The sequence below is a fragment of the Oncorhynchus mykiss genome, chromosome 21, assembly GCF_013265735.2.
Source record: "Oncorhynchus mykiss isolate Arlee chromosome 21, USDA_OmykA_1.1, whole genome shotgun sequence".
Classification (NCBI taxonomy): Eukaryota; Metazoa; Chordata; class Actinopteri; order Salmoniformes; family Salmonidae; genus Oncorhynchus; species Oncorhynchus mykiss.
The window spans coordinates 50,562,244-50,583,350 of NC_048585.1; the positions used below are offsets into that span (position 1 = coordinate 50,562,244).

The 21,107-nt window shown below is 44.0% G+C and overlaps 1 protein-coding gene across 2 annotated transcripts; it reads left to right on the forward strand.

The window, feature by feature from the left end:
• Positions 1-657: 657 nt before the first annotated feature.
• On the forward strand, positions 658-16,624 carry LOC110500656 (coronin-1B). Of its 2 annotated transcripts, none has more exons than XM_021578142.2 (11): positions 658-1,023; positions 2,400-2,605; positions 2,982-3,104; positions 3,443-3,572; positions 8,267-8,448; positions 10,900-11,019; positions 13,013-13,117; positions 13,239-13,384; positions 13,626-13,683; positions 13,885-14,223; positions 14,630-16,624. In XM_021578142.2, exons 2-11 carry the CDS (start codon positions 2,402-2,404, stop codon positions 14,750-14,752), a joined length of 1,530 nt encoding a protein of 509 aa, XP_021433817.1. In that variant the 5' UTR covers positions 658-1,023; positions 2,400-2,401; the 3' UTR covers positions 14,753-16,624. The 2 variants fall into 2 exon arrangements, with proteins under 2 accessions (XP_021433817.1, XP_021433816.1); XM_021578141.2 differs by having other exon boundaries at positions 659-1,382.
• The last annotated feature ends 4,483 nt before the right edge of the window (positions 16,625-21,107 follow it).

Consider the following 21,107-nt stretch of genomic DNA (forward strand, 5'->3'; position numbering starts at 1 on the left):
CCTTCAAACTCAGTGCCACTTTGCTTGACATCATAGGAATATCAAAAGAAGTCAGCCAATACCTCAGAAAGAAAATGCAAAATTCAACTGTACATTAATTATTAATTTCGGTTTGTTCTATAGAAAGTATTTGACTCTAGCCACAAAATTAAGGAAATTAGAAGGGCGGGATTTCGGCAAGGCCATGTTCTTGCCTTCCCGAAATCCCCCCTTCTAAATTCCATAATTTTGTGGCTAGAGTCAAATACATTCTGTGGCACACATCAGAGTCAAATACTTTCTATAGAACAACCTTTACGTAGGCAACCGAAATTAATAATTAATGTGCTTTATATTAAACATAGAGGAGGGAGTAAAATGTAGGCAAGCAATAAACACTTCAGAACAACTACTAAGTCGAATAAGACATGGGAGCGATGACGAATTTTGGCAAAGATATTTATTTATTGAAACAAACAGCCAAACCGAAAACTGCAGACATTACTCGTGCCTCCCCCGCGGTAAATCCGACATAATTTATTTTTTTTAATTAAACGCAGCCTAACGTGATCAGTGACCCCAATTTGTATGGGAGTCGCAGCAATGAATACTTGAGTGCGTGCGCGTTCACGCGAAGGGGGGGACTCTGGCAGGGGGGGAGTTTTTCGGCACAACACCTGTACCACATGTATATAGCCTCGTTATTGTTATTTCAGTCACATGAGTATGGCCTGATATATGCTTCTGACATGGTTAAACAGCTTTTTTTTTGCTGCCATCATGTAATGCCAATGTTGACAGAATACGTCACTTACACACATGCTAAACTCTTGTTTAGCATATCAGGTAGTACAGTAGGCCTTTGTTTTTAGTGCAGCAAACCAATCCAATAGAATACTGTTGAGAAATGCGATGGATACAACAACGCCACATCCACTATATCCTGCCAGGGGCGGAAGTCTGGAAGTCTGTTCCAAACAGTAATCATTCCAGCACGGAGTGTGAAGTGTCAGCATCTCTCCCTTCGCACGCCCATAATTCCTGGTAACCATTCCCTTGTTGTCTACATTTTAATTTACCAATATTTTGACGCGTTTTACATGTCTGTTCATTTTAAGTATTGCACCACAGATACGCATTTTTTAACCAACTAGGTGGAAAATCATTTTGCAACAGGATTGTGCGCCGCGCGTCTTTATTTTTTTTGAGCGCTAATCATCGCTTGTGTTTATCCATCTACAACAATTATTTCCTGCCATCGTGGTAGGTCGGCTGTGTAGCCGTCTCTCAGACATAGCAAAGGATTAAGTTACTGCTGGTGGCGGATTATTCTATTGGCTTCCTCTTGTCACGTTCTAGTCTTCGGCCTTTATCTTTTCCAATTGAAGTTGCCTGAAATCGAGGTAGAGTAACTGAAAAAATGTCCGTTTTGTTTAACTAAAACTCCTTGCTGTTGTATTTACTTCGACTAATCTCCTCAAACCTCACATTGTCGAAATGCTTCTCCAAGTAGGGCAGGCTACTTTTAGGCTATTTGTTGATACATTCTCTTAGTTGTATTTTGTGTCTTTTTATATTTTCTGACCCACCTTTTACATTAATGTTGATGCTAATAATGTGCATCTACAGTATTTGCTAACTACACCTACCACTCCCAGTGACAGTCTTACATTCAAATGATCTGGATGCAAGCCAAGCCAACATTTCTCACTATCACGTTGTTATAGGCTACATTGTTACGTTAGATGTAACACAAACACATGTTAACACCCTTGTTTAGATGGATACTGGATCGTCAACTATAAAGCATTGAGTAGCACCCCCTCCCCTCTGTAGTCGTCTCTCTCTAACTGCCAACCCCCCCAATGTTCTTCTTAGAACTGACTGGTTCACATTATTGGAGAATTTGGCTGTTGCACATTGTTTACTTACGTTCTTATCCCCAGCCTCATTAAATGTTACTGAATAACTGAATATACATTTTTTTTATTGGTTAGTGCCATATTGTGTACCCCAATCAGCTCCTATTGAGCTGATAAGGGTTTCACAGAGACAGGACGAGACAATTTGTTTCATAGGCTTGACTCTTGACATTGTAACCTCCTTGAGGATGTTCTTAAAAGAACATGGCTCAAAAAGTTTTGGAACTCATAGGCCTACCAGTTACCACGAGTCTATTAGCACTGACTTGCAAGAAGCAAAACTAGCGCCACCAGAATTCTAATCGCTACTTGCATGTGAGTGTCTCAATATGTATTTGATGTGGTAGATATATTGGAACCATGGTACATTTCTCACCTGGGGTGTGGCTGCATAGGCTAGCTACATCATTAAAAGTTGAGGATAAAAACCTCCACATCGATTTGTCATGTTGTTGCTTAGGGTGTATTATTGTTAACAAGTAATATCTCCCTCTTCAGTCATGTCGTTCCGAAGAGGCGTGGTCAGACAGAGCAAGTTTAGGCACGTTTTTGCCCAGGCATGGAAGGCTGAGCACTGCATCGATGATGTCCGAGTGTCCCGTGTCACATGGGACGGGCCCCTCTGCGCTGTGAACCCCAAATTCACCGCAGTCATCATTGAATCAGGCGGAGGAGGGGCCTTCCTCGTTCTGCCACTCAACAAGGTTTGTACTCGCCCACATAAACATCCAACCTCTTTATTTTTTATTTTTATTGACCATGTAAATTGTTCAAAGTAGTCTTTGTGCAAGGAGTTCTATGGTTTGTTAAACTTTGAAATCTTGGCTTTTGTTTGACATACATTTTAAAGTAAAGCATAATTCCGTTGCCATGGAATTGCTCTTACTGGGCTGACGTTGATGACATGATGGGTTGTAGCAATATGTTAGCAACTCTGAGTCTTCCTGACCCACTGATTTTCATGTTAAACAGTGCTTTTCGGTTGGTGAGTAAGTAGTATTGAGATCGACCTTGGAGGTTGTGACTTATCTGACGATGAATTGTCACCTGGCCCACATGACACCTGCTTCTCTCCCACAGAGTGGCAGGATTGACCAGGCCACTCCCACGGTGTGTGGACACGCAGCCCCGGTGCTGGACGTCCAGTGGTGTCCCCATGACGACAACATCATCGCCAGTGCCTCGGAGGACTGCACCGTAAAAGTGAGTGATGGGAACGTAGCTGCCTTCTAAAAAAGCAGCGTAAGCAGTTCACAGTAGTCTGCGATGACACTTTCAACCCTTGTCTAGAGCTTGGCTTAGATTTAGGTGGACTGCTGGATGATAGTTATGGGTTCATTGAGGGGACATAGCAGATGCACTATTATATGATGGCATTATGTTGGCCTTGTGTTAGATGTTCTACTATCCAGAGGGAATATTTGTGTTGAGAATGTTGCAGATGCAGTCATTGGTTAGGCCTATAGAGTTGAAACAAAGGTTCAGTTGTATGCTCTACTCCTGTAACAAAGTGTTGTCACTGGTTGTATTGTCTATGACAGGTTTGGGAGGTCCCTGATGGAGGGCTGACAGGGCCAATGACAGAGCCTGTAGTAACACTGGAGGGCCACAGCAAACGAGTGGGGATCCTGGCCTGGCACCCGACAGCCTTCAACATCCTCCTAACTGCAGGTAACCTCACCTATCTGCACCTCGTTGTCTCACGTCGGATACTGTGATCATAATGCCATGGCCGTCTGAGAGGACAATGCATGGCAGACTACTTGAGGTGCAGACATTGTCCCCTGTCCTTGGACTATCCAACTCACTAGCGATGCCTCTTGTATCAATGAATGTGATTGGCAAAAAGAAAGGTAGACATGGTAGGGGCACAATTGGATCCCCAGGTCCATGATAATGTGAGACCTCTTATGTTAGGACTTTTCTGAGAAAGAAGAACTGAGTGTTTTAAGAGGGAAGTGTTGCATGTAGTCACGCTCACACCTGGAAATGTAGACATAATGATAGTGTTAGGACACAGTTTGGTCATGCGTCAGGGTAGCATGTAGCTAGCTAGTTAGCCACCCATGTGTCGAACGTTGGACCCTGTGTGATTGCCAGAGAAAGCTAACATGTAGCAGTCAATGTAAATGGTGAGCGTCTAAGGACAGCTCTAAACGTACTGGAGAGGTGTTACATGAAAGACAGTTCCATTCCAAATGCATTATACAAGCTAGGAATTGAGTTTCCTTCCCTTGCAATTAACAGCATGTGATTATTATTTGACCCTGCTGGTCAACTATGAACGTTTGAACATCTTGAAGAAAGATCTGGCCTTAATGGCCATGTACTCTTATAATCTCTACCCGGCACAGCCAAAAGAAGACTGGCCACCCCTCAGAGCCTGGTTCTTCTCTAGGTTTCTTCCAAGGGTCCTGCCTTTTTAGGGAGTTTCTCCTAGCCACCGTGCTTCCGCATAGCTTGCTGTTTGGGGTTTTCGGCAGGGTTTCTGTATAAGCACTTTGTGACATCTGCTGATGTAAAAAGGGCTTTATAAATACATTTGATGTGGTTTGCAAGTTTTAAAGGAGACTGTGGTTAACATGAAACTAAAGAGGTTTCAAGAGGTCGTAGGAAGGTTTCAAATGTTAGAATAAAAAAACATGAGCTGGCGCACACCCAGAGATAATTATTTTATGTAGAGGTGCTGACTAATGGCGGATAAACTATAAGCTATAAAAATAAGTCACAGTCATATACAGTGAGTACTATAATTTTAAGTACTATAATTATTTTTTTTGTTCTTTTGGTTCTGTACTCTAGCACTTTGAGTTTGAAAGGATACAATGACAATGAGGGTGAAGTGCAGTCTGTCAGCTTTAATTTTAGGGTATTTTCATACGTATCGGATGAACCGTTTAGAAATGACAGCACCTTTTGTACATGGTCCCCCTGTTTTAAGGTACAAGTGTTTGTTGTATTGGCTTCACAAATGTGTGTCGTTAGGCAGGTGTATTCATTTGTGTCGTTGGTGAATGCAGGAGAGCTGTTGAGGAATAGTATTGATTCTAGACTTTGCTATTGACTTTGGAGGTTGTTGTTGGGGTGTGACAACATGAGGAAGACAGCAGTGTCGATGCAAATTAAGCTGGCTGTCATAAGGCTCAGAAATGAAAATCAATCAATCGGGAACATTGCAAAAACCCTGGACATGCCCAAGTCGACAGTTTGGTTCATCATTAACAAGAAAAAAAACAACCGGTGAACTCAATGTCAAAAGACCCAGTAGACTGAGGAAGACCACTGTAGTGGATGACTGGAGAATACTCTCTATGATGAAGAAAACCCCCCTGACAACAGCCCAACAGATCAAAAACACTCTCCTGGATGCAGGTGTAGATGTGTCAAAGTCTACCATACGTAGAAGACTACACCAGCAGGACTACAGAGGGTACACTACAAGATGCAAACCACTGATAAGCCTGAAGAACAGAAAGGACAGATTACAGTTAGCTAAAAAGCACCTAAAAGAGCTCCAAGAGTTTTGGAAAAAAGCATTGTGGACAGATGAGACAAAGATTATAATGTACCAGAGTGATGGAAAGAGGAAAGTGTGGAGAAAAAAAAGACATGCCCATGATCCAAAGCATACCACCTCATCCGTGAAACATGGTGGAGGGGGTGTTATGGCTTGGGCCTGTATGGCTGCCAGTGGAACAGGCTCACTTGTCTTCATCAATGATGTGACTGCAGACAGAAGAAGAACAATGAATTCTGAAGTCTACAGAAATATTTGTTCTGCTCAGATAACCAAATGCCTCCTAACTCATTGGACGGCACTTCATCACGCAACAAGACAATGACCCTGAACATACTGCTAGAGCAACAAAGGGTTTTTTTGATGGCCAAAAAGTGGAAATCCTTGACTGGCCGAGTCAATCACCGGATCTGAATCCAATTGAACATGCATTTTACATGCTGAAGAGGAGACTGAAGGCAATAAGTCCCCGAAACAAGCAGGAACTGAAGATGGCTGCAGTACAGGCAGCCATTACAGAAGATACCCAGCGTCTGGTGATGTCGATGCATCGCAGACTTCAAGCAGTCATTGTATGCAAAGGATATGCGACCAAATATTAACAATGATTACTTTATTCTACATTATGTTAAACTGTCCAATGTTTTTTTGATGCCCGAAAATGGGGAGGACTATGTACAAAAGCTTCTATAATTTCCAAACGGTTCATCCGATGTGTATGAAAATACCCTCAAATTAAAGCTGACAGTCTGCACTTCACCCTCATTGTCATTGTATCCTTTCAATCTCAGTGCTAGAGTACAGAACCAAAATAACAAAACATGGTCACTGTCCAATTAATTATGGTGCTCACTGTGTGTGTGTATATACACTGCTCAAAAAAATAAAGGGAACACTAAAATAACACATCCTAGATCTGAATGAATGAACTGTTCTTATTAAATACTTTTTTCTTTACATAGTTGAATGTGCTGACAACAAAATCACAAAAATGATCAATGGAAATCAAATGTATCAACCCATGGAGGTCTGGATTTGGAGTCACACAAAATTAAAGTGGAAAACCACACTACAGGCTGATCCAACTTTGATGTAATGTCCTTTAAACAAGTCAAAATGAGGCTCAGTAGTGTGTGTGGCCTCCACGTGCCTGTATGACCTCCCTACAACGCCTGGGCATGCTCCTGATGAGGTGGCGGATGGTCTCCTGGGGGATCTCCTTCCAGACCTGGACTAAAGCATCCGCCAACTCCTGGACAGTCTGTGGTGCAACGTGGCGTTGGTGGATGGAGCGAGACATGATGTCCCAGATGTGCTCAATTGGATTCAGGTCTGGGGAACGGGCGGGCCAGTCCATAGCATCAATGCCTTCCTCTTGCAGGAACTGCTGACACACTCCAGCCACATGAGGTCTAGCATTGTCTTGCATTAGGAGGAACCCAGGGCCAACCGCACCAGCATATGGTCTCACAAGGGGTCTGAGGATCTCATCTCGGTACCTAATGGCAGTCAGGCTACCTCTGGTGGGCACATGGAGGGCTGTGCGGCCCCCCAAAGAAATGCCACCCCACACCATGACTGACCCACCGCCAAACCGGTCATGCTGGAGGATGTTGCAGGCAGCAGAACGTTCTCTACGGCGTCTCCAGACTGTGTCACGTCTGTCACGTGCTCAGTGTGAACCTGCTTTCATCTGTGAAGAGCACAGGGCGCCAGTGGCGAATTTGCCACTCTTGGTGTTCTCTGGCAAATGCCAAACGTCCTGCACGGTGTTGGGCTGCACGTCCTCCTTGCACAAAGGCGGCGGTAGCGGTCCTGCTGCTGGGTTGTTGCCTTCCTACAGCCTCCTTCACGTCTCCTGGGGTACTGGCCTGTCTCCTGGTAGCGCCTCCATGCTCTGGACACTACGCTGACAGACACAGCAAACCTTCTTGCCACAGCTCGCATTGATGTGCCATCCTGGATGAGTTGCACTACCTGAGCCACTTGTGTGGGTTGTAGACTCCGTCTCATGCTACCACTAGAGTGAAAGCACCGCCAGCATTCAAAAGTGACCAAAACATCAGCCAGGAAGCATAGGAACTGAGAAGTGGCCTCTGGTCACCACCTGCAGAACCACTCCTTTATTGGGGGTGTCTTGCTAATTGCCTATAATTTCCACCTGTTGCCTATTCCATTTGCACAACAGCATGTGAAATTAATTGTCAATCAGTGTTGCTTCCTAAGTGGACAGTTTGATTTCACAGAAGTGTGATTAACTTGGAGTTACATTGTGTTGTTTACAAGTGTTCCCTTTATTTTTTGGAGCAGTGTATATCTCTCTCTCTCTCTCTCAGTAGACCCATATATACACACACATTCTTTTTCAGGTGACCTAATAAATTACTGGGTGTTTATATAGTGTGTGACTATTTTTAAAATATTTTTTATATATAGTTTAAGGTTTCAAATGTTGAAAGCAATTTGGTTTGTCTGCGTTACCTAGGATGTTATGTCTGTATTATGACTATTTGCATGCTTTTCAAATACATTTGATTGTATCCATATGACATTTGCGTTTAGGTTTTAGTTGTCTACAACTACAGAACTCCTACACACACTTTTACTTCTGCACTTTTATTGTGGTTGACGTCTTGGTGAACTGAGATTGGTAGTGTGCTTGTTATAACTCTCTTCTGTGAACACTGTTTTGTCTGTGCTTTCCTAGATGCTGTGTAAACACCTGTTTTGAATGTTGCATCTCTTCTCTCCTTTCTTGTCGCTGTCTGTCTTGCTGTCTCTCTTTCTCTGTATCGCTCTCTGTGTCTGTCTCTCTGTATGTGTGGCTCTCTCATGCTCTCTCTCTCAGGCTGTGATAACCTGGTGTGTGTGTGGGACGTGGGCACGGGGGAGCTGGTCTACCAGATAGCCGATGCCCACCCCGACCTGATCTACAGCGTGAGCTGGAACCGGGAGGGCAGTGCCATCTGCACCGTGTGCAAGGACAAGGCGTTGCGTGTCATCGACCCGCGACGGGGCACCGTCCTCAAGGTGAATCCTGTCTGTCCTATGTCGTATGACACACCCATGCAAATGAATGGAAAGAAGTCTTAAGAGATTTGGATATAATGACGAGATATCTACAGTTGAAGTCAGAAGTTTACATACACCTTAGCCAAATACCTTTTAAACTCAGTTTTTCACAATTCCTGACATTTAATCCTAGTAAAAAATCCCTGTCTTAGGTCCGTTAGGAACTCCACTTTATTTTAAGAATGTGAAATGTCAGAATAATAGTAGAGGGAATTATTTCAGCTTTTATTTATTTCATCACATTCCCAGTGGGTCAGACGTTTACATACACTCAATTAGTATTTGGTAGCATTGCCTTTAAATTGTTTAACTTGGGTCAAACATTTCAGGTAGACTTCCACAAGCTTCCCACAATAAGTTGGGTGAATTTTGGCCCATTCCTCCTGACAGAGCTGGTGTAACTGAGTCAGGTTTGTAGGCCTCCTTGCTCGCACACACTTTTTTAGTTCTGCACACAAATGTTCTATAGGGTTGAGGTCAGGGCTTTGTGATGGCCACTCCAATACCTTGACTTTGTTGTCCTTAAGCCATTTTGCTACAACTTTGGAAGTATGCTTGGGGTTATTGTCCATTTGGAAGACCCATTTGCAACCAATCTTTAACTTTAAAGATCTTTAACTGGTGTCTTGAGATGTTGCTTCAATATATCCACATAATTTTCCATCCTCATGATGCCATCTATTTTGCGAAGTGCACCAGTCCCTCCTGCAGCAATGCACCCCCACAACATAATGCTGCCACTCCCGTGCTTCACGGTTGGGATGGTATTCTTCGGCTTGCAAGTCTCCCCCTTTTTCCTCCAAACATAACGATGGTCATTATGGCCAAACAGTTCTATTTTTGTTTCATCAGATCAGAGGACATTTCTCCACGTTTGGAGAAAAAGGGGGAGGCTTTTGGAGCAGTGGCTTCTCTCCAGGTTTTGGAGCAGTGGCTTCTTCCTTGCTGAGCGGCCTTTCAAGTTATGTCGATATAGGACTCGTTTTACTGTGGATATAGATACTGGAGGAAACAGGTACAAACATATTTCACAAGGTCCTTTGCTGTTCTGGGATTGATTTGCACTTTTCGCACCAAAGTGCGTTCATCTCTAGGAGACAGAATGCGTCTCCTTCCTGAGCAGTATGACGGTTGCGCGGTCCCATGGTGTTTATACTTGCGTACTATTGTTTGTACAGATGAACATGGTACCTTCAGGCGTTTGGAAATTGCTCCCAAGGATGAACCTGACTTGTGGAGGTCTACACTTTTTTTTTTTTTAGGTTTTGACTGATTTCTTTAGATTTTCCCATGATGTCAAGCAAAGAGGCACTGAGTTTGAAGGTAGGCCTTGAAATACATCCACAGGTAACACCTCCAATTGACTCAAATGATGTCAATTAGCCTATCAGAAGCTTCTAAAGCCATGACATCATTTTCTGGAATTTTCCGAGCTTGTTACAGGCACAGTCAACTTAGTGTATGTAAACTTCTGACCCACTGGAATTGTGATAGAGTGAAATAATCTGTCTGTAAACAATTGTTGGAAAAATTACTTGTGTCATGCACAAAGTAGATGTCCTAACTGACTTGCCAAAACTATAGTTTGTTAACAAGAAATTTGTGGAGTGGTTGAACAACGAGTTTTAATGACTCCAACCTAAGTGTATGTAAATTTCCGACTTCAACTGTACATCTCCATCTTAAAAACGGGATTTGTTGTCCACAGAGCAGAACGGTGGGCTGTCAAGCTCCTGCCTATTCCTCTATTTGGATTGATGGCTGCATTTAGTTTATTTTAATACTTTTTTGAATATTAGAATTTGGGGGCGTTAATGTCAACCGCCTGTATTCAATGGAGAGAGATGCGTTGCTACTAGCCACATGTCATGAATACGCATAGCCATCTAAAGACAATTCTGATATAAAAAATATAAATTAAATCTTAAAGTTGCCGGGGTGTCACGAGTCCTACTTATGCTCGTAACAACCTAAGTATTATGAAACTTCTATTAGATCAAATAAACCTCATGTAGCAAATAAGCCATTACATTTTTTTTTTGTTGTTGACCAAATTTGGAGCTCATTGACTTCCATACCAAAAGTCCTTGCTTGGTGAGTGAAACAAATTTAATAAATCTGTCTGGAGAAGACAGATTTTTCACCCAGCTGTCCCTCTCGCTTTGCCTGTTCCTCTGGTCTTTAAGTACCAATAACAAGCAATACAACTTTATTATCCTTCAAGGTGAAAGTAACCAACACAAAGTGGACTGTAACACACAAACTCTCCACTGCTTAAGAAAATCTCCTTATCAAAGAAAATTGGATTCAGCCAAATCCCCCAAGTACTGTATATTGTATGAACGCTACCTTCTGTACATGTGGCTTTTGACATTGACTCTACCTACCACTTGTTGCTGTGTGCCTCAGGTGAAAGAGAAGGTCCACGACGGCACCAGGCCCATGAGGGCCGTGTTCCTCTCGGATGGGAAGATCCTGACCACGGGCTTCAGCCGCATGAGTGAAAGGCAGCTGGCCTTGTGGGATACGGTACGGCAGCTGGATGGACACATTTCATATACACTGAGTATAGCAAACATTAGGAACACTTTCCTAATATTGAGTTATACCCCCCCCCCCCCCCCCCCCCTTTGGTCTTAGAATAGCCTAAATTGGAGCATGGACTCTACAAGGTGTCAAAAGCGTTCCACAGGGATGCTGGCCCGTGTTGACTCCAATGCTTCCCACAGTTGTGTCAAGTTGGCTGGATGTCCTTTGGGTGGTGGACCATTCTTGATACACACAGGAAACTGTTGAGTTTGAAAAACCCAGTAGTGTTGCAGCTCTTGACAAAAACCGGTTCACCTAGCACCTACTACCATACTCCGTTCAAGGACACTTAAATATTTTGTCTTGCCCGTTCACCCTCTGAAGGACACACATACATAATCCATGTCTCAATTGTCTCAAGGCTTAGAAATCCTTCTTTAACTGGTCTCCTCCCCTTCTGCACTGATTTTGAAGAGACATCGATAGGGATCATAGCTTTCACCTGGTCAGTCTGTCATGGAAATGTGTTCAATATTTTGTACACAGTGTACATGACCTTGTTGAGTCGTATGGGAGTGTATGGTAGAGGAGAGTGTTGTGCTGCGGTGTCATGACAGTTCAGGTCAGCCCTGTTTATTTTCCCTTGACGCAGCACCTAGGGGTTCACTTCACGCTGACCAAGTAGTGGGAGCTAAGCGAAAACTAACTGTAAACAATGGAATCTTCATAGTGCCTTGGAAAGGTAGCTAGATCAACAGGTTCAGCTGCTACATGTTCAGCCAGGCACAGCAGTGACGTACATTATCAGCATGAGATTAAGTACATTCAAATCCAAGCTCATATTTTCAAGTTTTATTAGTCGTAAGGGATACGCACAGGTGGTATACACAGCCCAACAATCTCGACAATGCAACAATAATAAATAAGAATACAAACAAAGTAAATGTCTCAGTAGAATAAAATAAACATTTTAGCATAAGTATAATACAGGAAGGAACAATTTACGTTCCAATATTTACACATGTATCAGGGAAGGGGCAGTGCAGGGGAAATTTTTTACATTTAACAGTATTAGCAATAAGAGTCTGGTATCAGTGTTTGTGTGTGTGAATGAGTAAGTGATTGCACTCAGACATCATGCTCCGATACAGTTTGCTTGACTGTAAGGGAGTGAACAGCACGTGGCTGGGGGGTGTGGGGTCCTTGACGCTGCAGGACTTCCTCAGGCACCATTTCAAGTAGATGTCCTGGATGGGTGGGAACACGGCCCCAGTGATGTATTAGGTCCTCTTCACCACCCGTTGGAGGGCCTTGCGGTCGTGGACAGAGCAATTCCTGTACCAGGCCGTGATGCAACTGGTCAAGACGCTCTCGATGGTGCAGCGGTAGTATTTGGAGAGAACCCGGGGTGGTGTTGGTCCATGTCAAATCATCGGTGATGTGTACGCCGAGGAACTTAAAACAATCAACTTCTTGAAGTTGATTGTTGACTTCAGGAAGCAGAGGGAAACAAGCCCCAACATCAACGCGACTGCAGTAGAAACAGTCAGCATTTTTAAGTTCCTCGGCGTACACATCACCAATGATTTGACATGAACCAACACCACCCCGGGTTCTCTCCAAATACTACCGCTGCACCATCGAGAGCGTCTTGACACGTTGAGGGAGAGGTTAATGTCCTGGCACCACAATGCTAGTTAATTTACCTCCTGATAGGTTGACTCGTTGTTGGTATCAGGCCTACAACCGTGGTGTTGTCAGCAAACTTGATGATGGATGTTGGTGTCGTGCAAAGGCACACAGTCGTGGGTAAACAGCGAGTGAGGACACACCCCTGGGGGGCACCTGTGTTAAGTCAGTGTGGGGGAGGTGTTGCCAATCCTCACAGCCTGTGGTCTTCCTGTCAGGGCTCTGAGTTTGGTGATGAGCTTGGAGGGAACAATAGGATTCAAATGCTGTAGTCAATGAACAGTATTTGGTATTTGTGTTGCAGAATGATATGTCTGAGCCAATGGCAGTGCAGGAGATGGACACCAGTAACGGTGTTCTCCTTCCCTACTATGACCCTGACACTAACATGGTCTACCTGTGTGGAAAGGTACAGTACACCCATTTCCTACCACACTTTCAACAAATACTGCTTGTGGCATAGGATCAAATTAGAAGATCCCCCCCCTGGATGTTTGGTTCAGTCCCTTTTGTCTGTTGATCACTCTCAGGGGGACTGCACCATCCGGTACTTTGAGGTGACAGACGAGTCGCCTTATGTCCATTTTCTCAGCCTGTACAGCAGCAAAGAGCCCCAGCGAGGAGCAGGCTTTCTCAGCAAGAGGGGCGTGGACGTCAACAAGTGTGAGATCGCCAGGTGAACAGGTTTTTCAGCATGACTTCATGGTTGTTAGTTGAATTCTTCCTCTGTGTATTTGCTTCCTTTGTTTTCTCTTTCACCACTCCTCTCTCTCTCCTACATTCCCCCTTTCATGCCCTCCCACTGTAATTCATTTCTATCTTGTCTTTCTTTCATTCATTCACGCTTTCATTGTCTCATTCATTCACTCTCGCTTTCTTTCATTTAATATCGGTCTCCTCTCTTTCTCATATTGCAGGTTCTACAAATTGCATGAGAGGAAAGTAGAGCCCATTTCTATGACGGTACCACGGAAGGTAAGCCATGCAGTTCGAAACAAAGCCATTTGAATTCACAAATTTTTGGACTAAGGCCATATTCCAATAGCCATACTAGCGTCCCACTTAGTAGAATGTTATGTTTTTGGCATGGATTCCAAGTGGCATGTTAATGTGGATATTGGAACAGAGAGTTTTATTCAAACCTCCCTCTCCCCCTCCCCTCTCTTGCCTCCTCAGTCAGACCTGTTCCAGGGGGACCTGTACCCGGACACTGCCGGTGTGGAGCCCTCTCTCCTGGCCGAGGATTGGATCGCTGGGCAGGACGCGGCACCCCTGCTAGTCTCTCTGAGCGGGGGCTATGCTGGCACCCCCTCCAAGCACAGAGACAAGCTCAGGAACAAGCCCAAGCTGCAGTCGCAGGGCTCCGGGACGGATTCTACCCCAGTCCCCCGGCAGGCCGCCTCTCCCACGGCAACCACCACCGCCAAGGAAATGGAGAGCGAGGGGGTGGGGGTGGTGCAGCAGAGGGTCACTCGAGCAGAAGGAGAAGGAGCATCCGATAGGGCGAGAAGAGAGGTGAGAATGGAGTTTGGTTATACGTGGGTATGGCAGTAAGCATAGCAGGGGTGTATTCACCAGGACACACTGTAGCCACTTTAATAAACGGTGTATTAGGTAGTTGTTGTGGAATTGTTAGATATTGCTGCACTGTCGGAACTAGAGGCACACGCATTTCGCTACACTCGCAACATCTGCTAACCATGTGTATGTGACGAATTGATTTGGGATTTAGCAAAACGTTTTGTAACTAGTTTCTTATTGCTCAAGTTTAGGGTGTCTCCCTTAGAGAAGTAAGTATGAGTATGGAGGTAGAAGTACCAGAAAAGTGACAATTTAGGATATCATCATGTATGTGACTGCATTCACCCTTTTCACCTCCCTCTCGTCCCATCTATCCCTCGATCCCTCTCCCACACTCTAGGAGGAGGTGCTGAGTGAGGTGCTAGCGGAGGTGAAGGCCCTTCGTTCAGTGGTCTTGGCCCAGGGCCAGAGGATCGAGCTGTTGGAGAGGCAGCTGGTCCGCATCGAGGATGGGGATGTCTGATTGGCCGATGGGGCATCACCACTACACCCAAAGGGCATTCTTACTAAAACTCCATAGACCATAGCCTTACTAGAATCAACAGCAGTACCTTAAGCTGAGTGGGAGGATGTAGTGAAGTGTAGCTCCGTGACTAACTGTGTATATCACAGAGGGGCCGAGAATAAGGTGAACTGTTATAGTGAAGGTGTTTTGTGGGTGAATCTAAATTGTTTCCTTGTTCCCTCGCATCCTCTCCCCTCGCCTTCTCAAAACGCATTGGAGGACAAGGTCAGAGGTTCCTCCCTTCGAGACTTCTCTTCCAATGGGGTTTGAGAAGGAAGAGGGAACAAGGAAACACAATTGAGATGCACCCTACATTCTCTATAGATGCTGCTTCAGTTAGATGGCAGGTGATATAGGATGAATGGAGATCATCTGTATAAAACATCCATACTGCAGTAAGACATGTCACCAGATTTTTTTTGAAGGAGCATCGATGGTGACAGTATTTGAAGGTGTATCACTACAAAACCTAAGACATGCGGAATCAATCATAGCCTACTCACGAATCCTTATGACATCTGGCACAAAGGTCTATGTTAATTTGGTACATTTTGCAAAATGGCACATCAGTATACATTGTATGTGTGTACACCCTCAATAAATGTTACCAAGTAGATTGCCAGATCATTTACAGTTGCTGTGTTCATTGAAGCACTCGCATTGTGAATCCATTAGGGATTGTTTCATCAGGTAGTTACAGCTGCTAATCATGTCATATCAAATGTGATACTCCATTATTAATACTTATACATTTGTACATGTATGGCTTTATACGTTGGCTTTATACATTACCATCATAGGAAGCTATTACTCTAAAATCAGACCATTGGTATTATAAATATAATTGTATATGCTAATAGCGCTACGCTGTTTACAAAACTGCACTGGTTCATTGCGATTGGATTAGTTGTATTGAATTGTGCTGTACAGCGCATATATTGACATATAAAGAAAAACAGATCGGTCAATTTCCAAATAATGTTTATTTTGATATGAAGCTCTTTTTCTTACAAATGATGTGAAGGACGTGAGTTGGAGGTAGCTTAAAAAACATTCCTATCATGTATGTTTCTCTTTTTGGATGATTTTTGTAATTATTTTTTTCAACCTTAGAAGGTAATACTTAATTTGTGCTCTCCAACTAAGTTGTCTTAGGTGAATGAAGCAACATGCAGTATCATTTGTCACAAAGGGTTATAAATTCCAATGACGGCTTATAACAGAGTTCAAGTTAAGTGTTACCTCAGAGAATGTGTTCCAAGCAGAACTAATGTAATATACCATTAACCATAGCAGTTGTATGAGTGTCACGAGGCACAGAACTTTAAAATGTTACAATGAAATTAGATTGAACTTTTTTTTTTTTTTTTACTGTGAATGATGTAATCCAAGCCAGTAGAACCTACTAGACTAATGTAGCAGCAGCTGCTCTGTTTCTATTTGAAGATGGGAAAGAAAGGGCATACGATGCTCGACTGTTGGACGGAACTGAAAAATAATAGTTCACTGTTACATTTAGATTTGTTTGCATTTATCCGCAGTTTATACCTCACCCCTTTTGCAGCCTTGGGTACTGTTCACATATAGCCTGGTCCCAGATCTGTTTAAGGCTGTGTTGTCTACAATGACTACAGGAGTTGGCGAGACAGCACAAACAGTCCTGGGACCAGGTTAGTTCACATCGGGCTCATGTGTTTGTTTTATTTACTTGATTAATATTTCTGTATGCTCTGTCATAATACACATTTTATGTGTGTGGTTGTGAACAAATAGAGGATGAAAATAACACTCCACTGTGCAAATCTTCCAATAAACACTCCTTTCTCTTTTGTATTGTGCAACAGGCACTTAATTACCCTCACTGGTCATGTGTCAGGAAGTCATAGCTGTCATTAAAATGTATTAGTAAGCCAGTGTACTGACATACACACCAAAAAATAGGAAAGTAAACAAACAGGGAATATGTTCTACCAGTAGTACAATTATTTAGTTTCATAGCAAACGTGTATCCTAGTGATTATCGTCTTGTGTTATCAAATCAAATTTTGTTAGTCACATGCACCGAATACAACAGGTGTAGTAGACCTTACAGTGAAATTCTTACTTACGAGCCCCCAACCAACAATGCAGTTTCAAAAAATACGGACAAGAATAAGAGAGAAAAGTAGCAAGTCATTAAAGAGCAGCAGTAAAACCACAATAGCGAGACTATATACATGGGGATACCAGTACAAAGTCAATGTGCGGGTGCACCGGTTAGTTGAGGTAGTATGTACATGTGGGTAGAGTTATTTAAGTGACCATGCATAGATGACGACAACCAAGAGTAGCAGCGGTGTAAAGAGGGGGGGGTTAATGCAAATAGTCTGGGTAGCCATTTGAGTAGATGTTCAGGAGTCTTGTGGCTTGGGGGTAGAAGCTGTTTAGAAGCCTCTTGGACCTAGACTTGGCGCTCCGGTACTGATTGCAGTGCGGTAATAGACTGTTCTCTTTATGACTACGGTGTCTGAAGTCTTTGACAAATCCTGATATGGAGGTCCTTGATGGCAGGAAGCTTGGCCCCAGTGATGTACTTGGCCGTTCGCACTACCTTCTGTAGTGCCTTGCAGTCGGAAGCTGAGCAATTGCCATACCAGGCAGTGATGCAACCATTCAGGATGCTCTCGATGGTGCAGCTGTAGAACCTTTTGAGGATCTGCGAACCCATGACAAATCTTTTCAGTCTCCTGAGGGGGAATAGGTTTTGTCGTGCTCTCTTCATGACTGTATTGGTGTGCTTGGACCATGTTAGTTTGGAACTTGAAGCTCTCAACCTGCTCCACTGCAGCCCCGTTGATGAGAATGGGGGTGTGCTCGGTCCTCTTTTTCCTGTAGTCCACAATCATCTCCTTTGTCTTGATCACGTTGAGGGAGAGGTTGTTGTCCTGGCACCACACGGCCAGGTCTTTGACTTCCCTATAGGCTGTCTCGTTGTTGTCGGTGATCAGTGGTAGCACTGTTGTGTCATCGGCAAATTTAATGATGGTGGAGTCGTGCCTGGCCGTGTAGTCATGAGTGAACAGGGAGTACAGGAAGGGACTGAGCACGCACCCCTGAGGGGCCCTTGTGTTGAGGATCAGCATGGCAGATATGTTGTTACCTACCCTTACCACCTGGGGGCGGCCTGTCAGGAAGTCCAGGATCCAGTTGCAAAGGGAGGTGTTTACTCCCAGGGTCCTTTGCTTATTGATGAGCTTAGAGGGCACTATGGTGTTGAACGCTGAGCTGTAGTCAATGAATAGCATTCTCACATAGGTGTTCATTTTGTCCAGGTGGGAAAGGGCAGTGTGGAGTGCAATAGAGATAGCATCTTCTGTGGATCTGTTGGAGTGATATGCAAATTGGAGTGGGTCTAGGGTTTCTGGGATAATGGTGTTGATTTGAGCCATGACCAGCCTTTCAAAGCACTTAATGGCTACAGACGTGAGTGCTATGGGTCGGTAGTCATTTAGGCAGGCTAACTTAGTGTTCTTGGGCACAGGCACTATGGTGGTCTGACTCACATCGGCTGTGGAGAGCGTGATCACACAGTCTTCCAAAACAGCTGGTGCTCTCATGCATGTTTCAGTGTTATTTGCCTCGAAGCGAGCATAGAAGTAGTTTAGCTCGTCTGGTAGGCTCGTGTCACTGGGAAGCTCTCGGCTGTGCTTCCCTTTGTAGTCTGTAATGGTTTGCAAGCTCTGCCACATTCGACGAGTGCCAGAGCCGGTGTAGTACGATTCGATCTTAGTTCTGTGTTGACACTTTGCCTGTTTGATGGTTCATCAGAGGGCATAGCGTGATTTCTTATAAGCTTCCGGGTTAGAGTCCCCCTCCTTGAAAGCGGCAGCTCTAGCCTTTAGCTCAGTGCGGATGCTGCCTGTAATCCATGGCTTCTGGTTGGGGTATGTACGTACGATCACTGTGGGGATGACGTCATCAATGCACTTATTGATGAAGCCGATGACTGATGTGGTGTACTCCCGGAACATTTTCCAGTCTGTGCTAGCAAAACAGTCCTTTAGCTTAGCATCTGCTTCATCTGCTTCATTATTGATCTCGTCACTGGTGCTTCATGCTTTAATTTTTTGCTTGTAAACAGGAATCAAAGAGGATATAACTATGTTCAGATTTGCCAAATGGAGGGCGAGTGAGAGTTTTGTATGTTTTTTCCTCTGGTTGCACGTTTAACATGCTGATAAAAATTTGGTAAAACGGATTTAAGTTTCCCTGCATTAAAGTCCCTGGCTACTAGGAGCACCACCTCTGGGTGAGCGTTTTCTTGTATGCTTATGGTGGATACAGCTCATTCAATTCCGTCTTAGTGCCAGCCTCTGACTGTGGTGGTATGTGAACAGCTACGAGAAATACAGATAAACTCTCTAGGTAGAAAGTGTGGTCTACAGCTTATCATGAGATACTCTACCTCAGATGAGCAATAGCACGATACTTCCTTAGATATTGTGCACCAGCTGTTTTTTACAAAAATACATAGTCCACCGCCCCTTGTCTATCTTGCCGGTATAGCGTGTAACCAGCCAGCTGTATGTTGATAGGGTCGACAGCCACGACGCCGTGAAGCATAAGATGTTACAGTTTTAATGTCCCGTTGATAGTTTAATCTTCCGCGTAGCTCATCGATTTTTTTTCTCCATGTTTGCTAGCAGAATGGAGGGAAGTGGGGATTAGATCGCCTACGAATTCACGCAAATCGCGGGGATCTGGGCCTGTTACCGAGAAAGCAGTATATCCTTTGCGTCGGGCTCGTCAGAGTCGTGAAAGGGGAAAAAAGGATTCTGCTTCTGTCAAGAAGTTATTTTCGGTCATAAGAGACGGTAGCGACAACATTATGTACAAAATAGGCGAAAAAAAGTTGCAAATAAACGAACAAAGAAACACAATAGGTTGGGGACATGTAAAACGTCTGCCTTCATCTCCGGCGCCATAACCCAGTGGTTATCATCTTATGTCATCATCTTGTGTTAACCACTGGGTTACACAGTGTATGATATCATCTTATGTTATCATACACTGTGTAACCCAGTGGTTATCATCTTGTGTTATCATACATGGTAAGCATGCTCCTGAAGCTTTTCTGATTGCTTCCTCAACTCTTTGGAAAGAAGAACTCGATTATATTCAGCATTAGAAATGGACTGTCAAGTTTAGTCCTCCCACAACATCATAGCACAATTTACATGAATTCAAATCTACCTCTACGGTTCCCCAGTAGTTTATGGTGTTGTGTTTGTACTAGCCAGTGGAGCACATAACAGGATGTGGTCCCAGGTTGAAAGAGCATCAGCTCTGTGTCTTTTGAACCACTCACTTCCTTCCTCTGGGCTCTGCAGTGTCTGTCAGCCGAGTGGTTCTACACTGCTTCAACTCTTAACATAGTGCATTCGGAAAGTATTCAGACCCTTCCACTTTTTTCCACATTTTGTTACTTTACAGCCTTATTCTAAAATTTATTAAATTGTTTTCCCTCATCAATCTACACACAATACTCCCCATAATGACAAAGTAAAAATTGAGTTGTAGAATTTTTTGCAATTGTATAAAGAAATACAAACTGAAATATCACATTTACATAAGTATTCAGAACCCAGGCTCCGTTCATCTTTCCCTCGTTCCTGACTAGTCTCCCTGTCCCTGCCGCTGAAAAATATCCCCACAGCATGATGCTGCCACTACCATACTTCACCGTAGGGATGGTATTGGCCAGGTGATGAGCGGGCCTGGTTTCCTCCAGATATGACGCTTAGCATTCAGGCCAAAGAGTTCAATCTTGGTTTCATCAGACCAGAAAATCTTGTTTCTCGTGGTTTGAGAGTCCTTTGGGTGCCTTTTGGCAAACTCCCAGCGGGCTGTCGTGTGCCTTTTACTGAGGAGTGGCTTCCTTTCTGGCCACTCTACTATAAAGGCCTGATTGGTGGAGTGTTGCAGAGATGGTTGTCCTTCTGGAAGGTTCTCCCATCTTTACAGAGGAACTCCAGAGCTCAGTCAGATTAACCATCGGATATCTGGTCATCTCCCTGACCAAGGCCCTTCTCTCCCGATTGCTCAATGTGGCTGAGCAGCCTGCTCTAGGAAGAGTCTTGGTGGTTCCAAACTTCGTCCATTTAAGAATTATGGAGGCCACTGTGTTCTTGGGGGCCGTCAATGCTGCATAAATGTTTTGGTACCCTTCTCCAGATCTGTGCCTCAACACAATCCTGTCTTGGAACTCTATGGACAATTCCTTTAACTTCAGGGCTTGGTTTTTGCTCTGACATGCACTGTCAACTGTGGGACC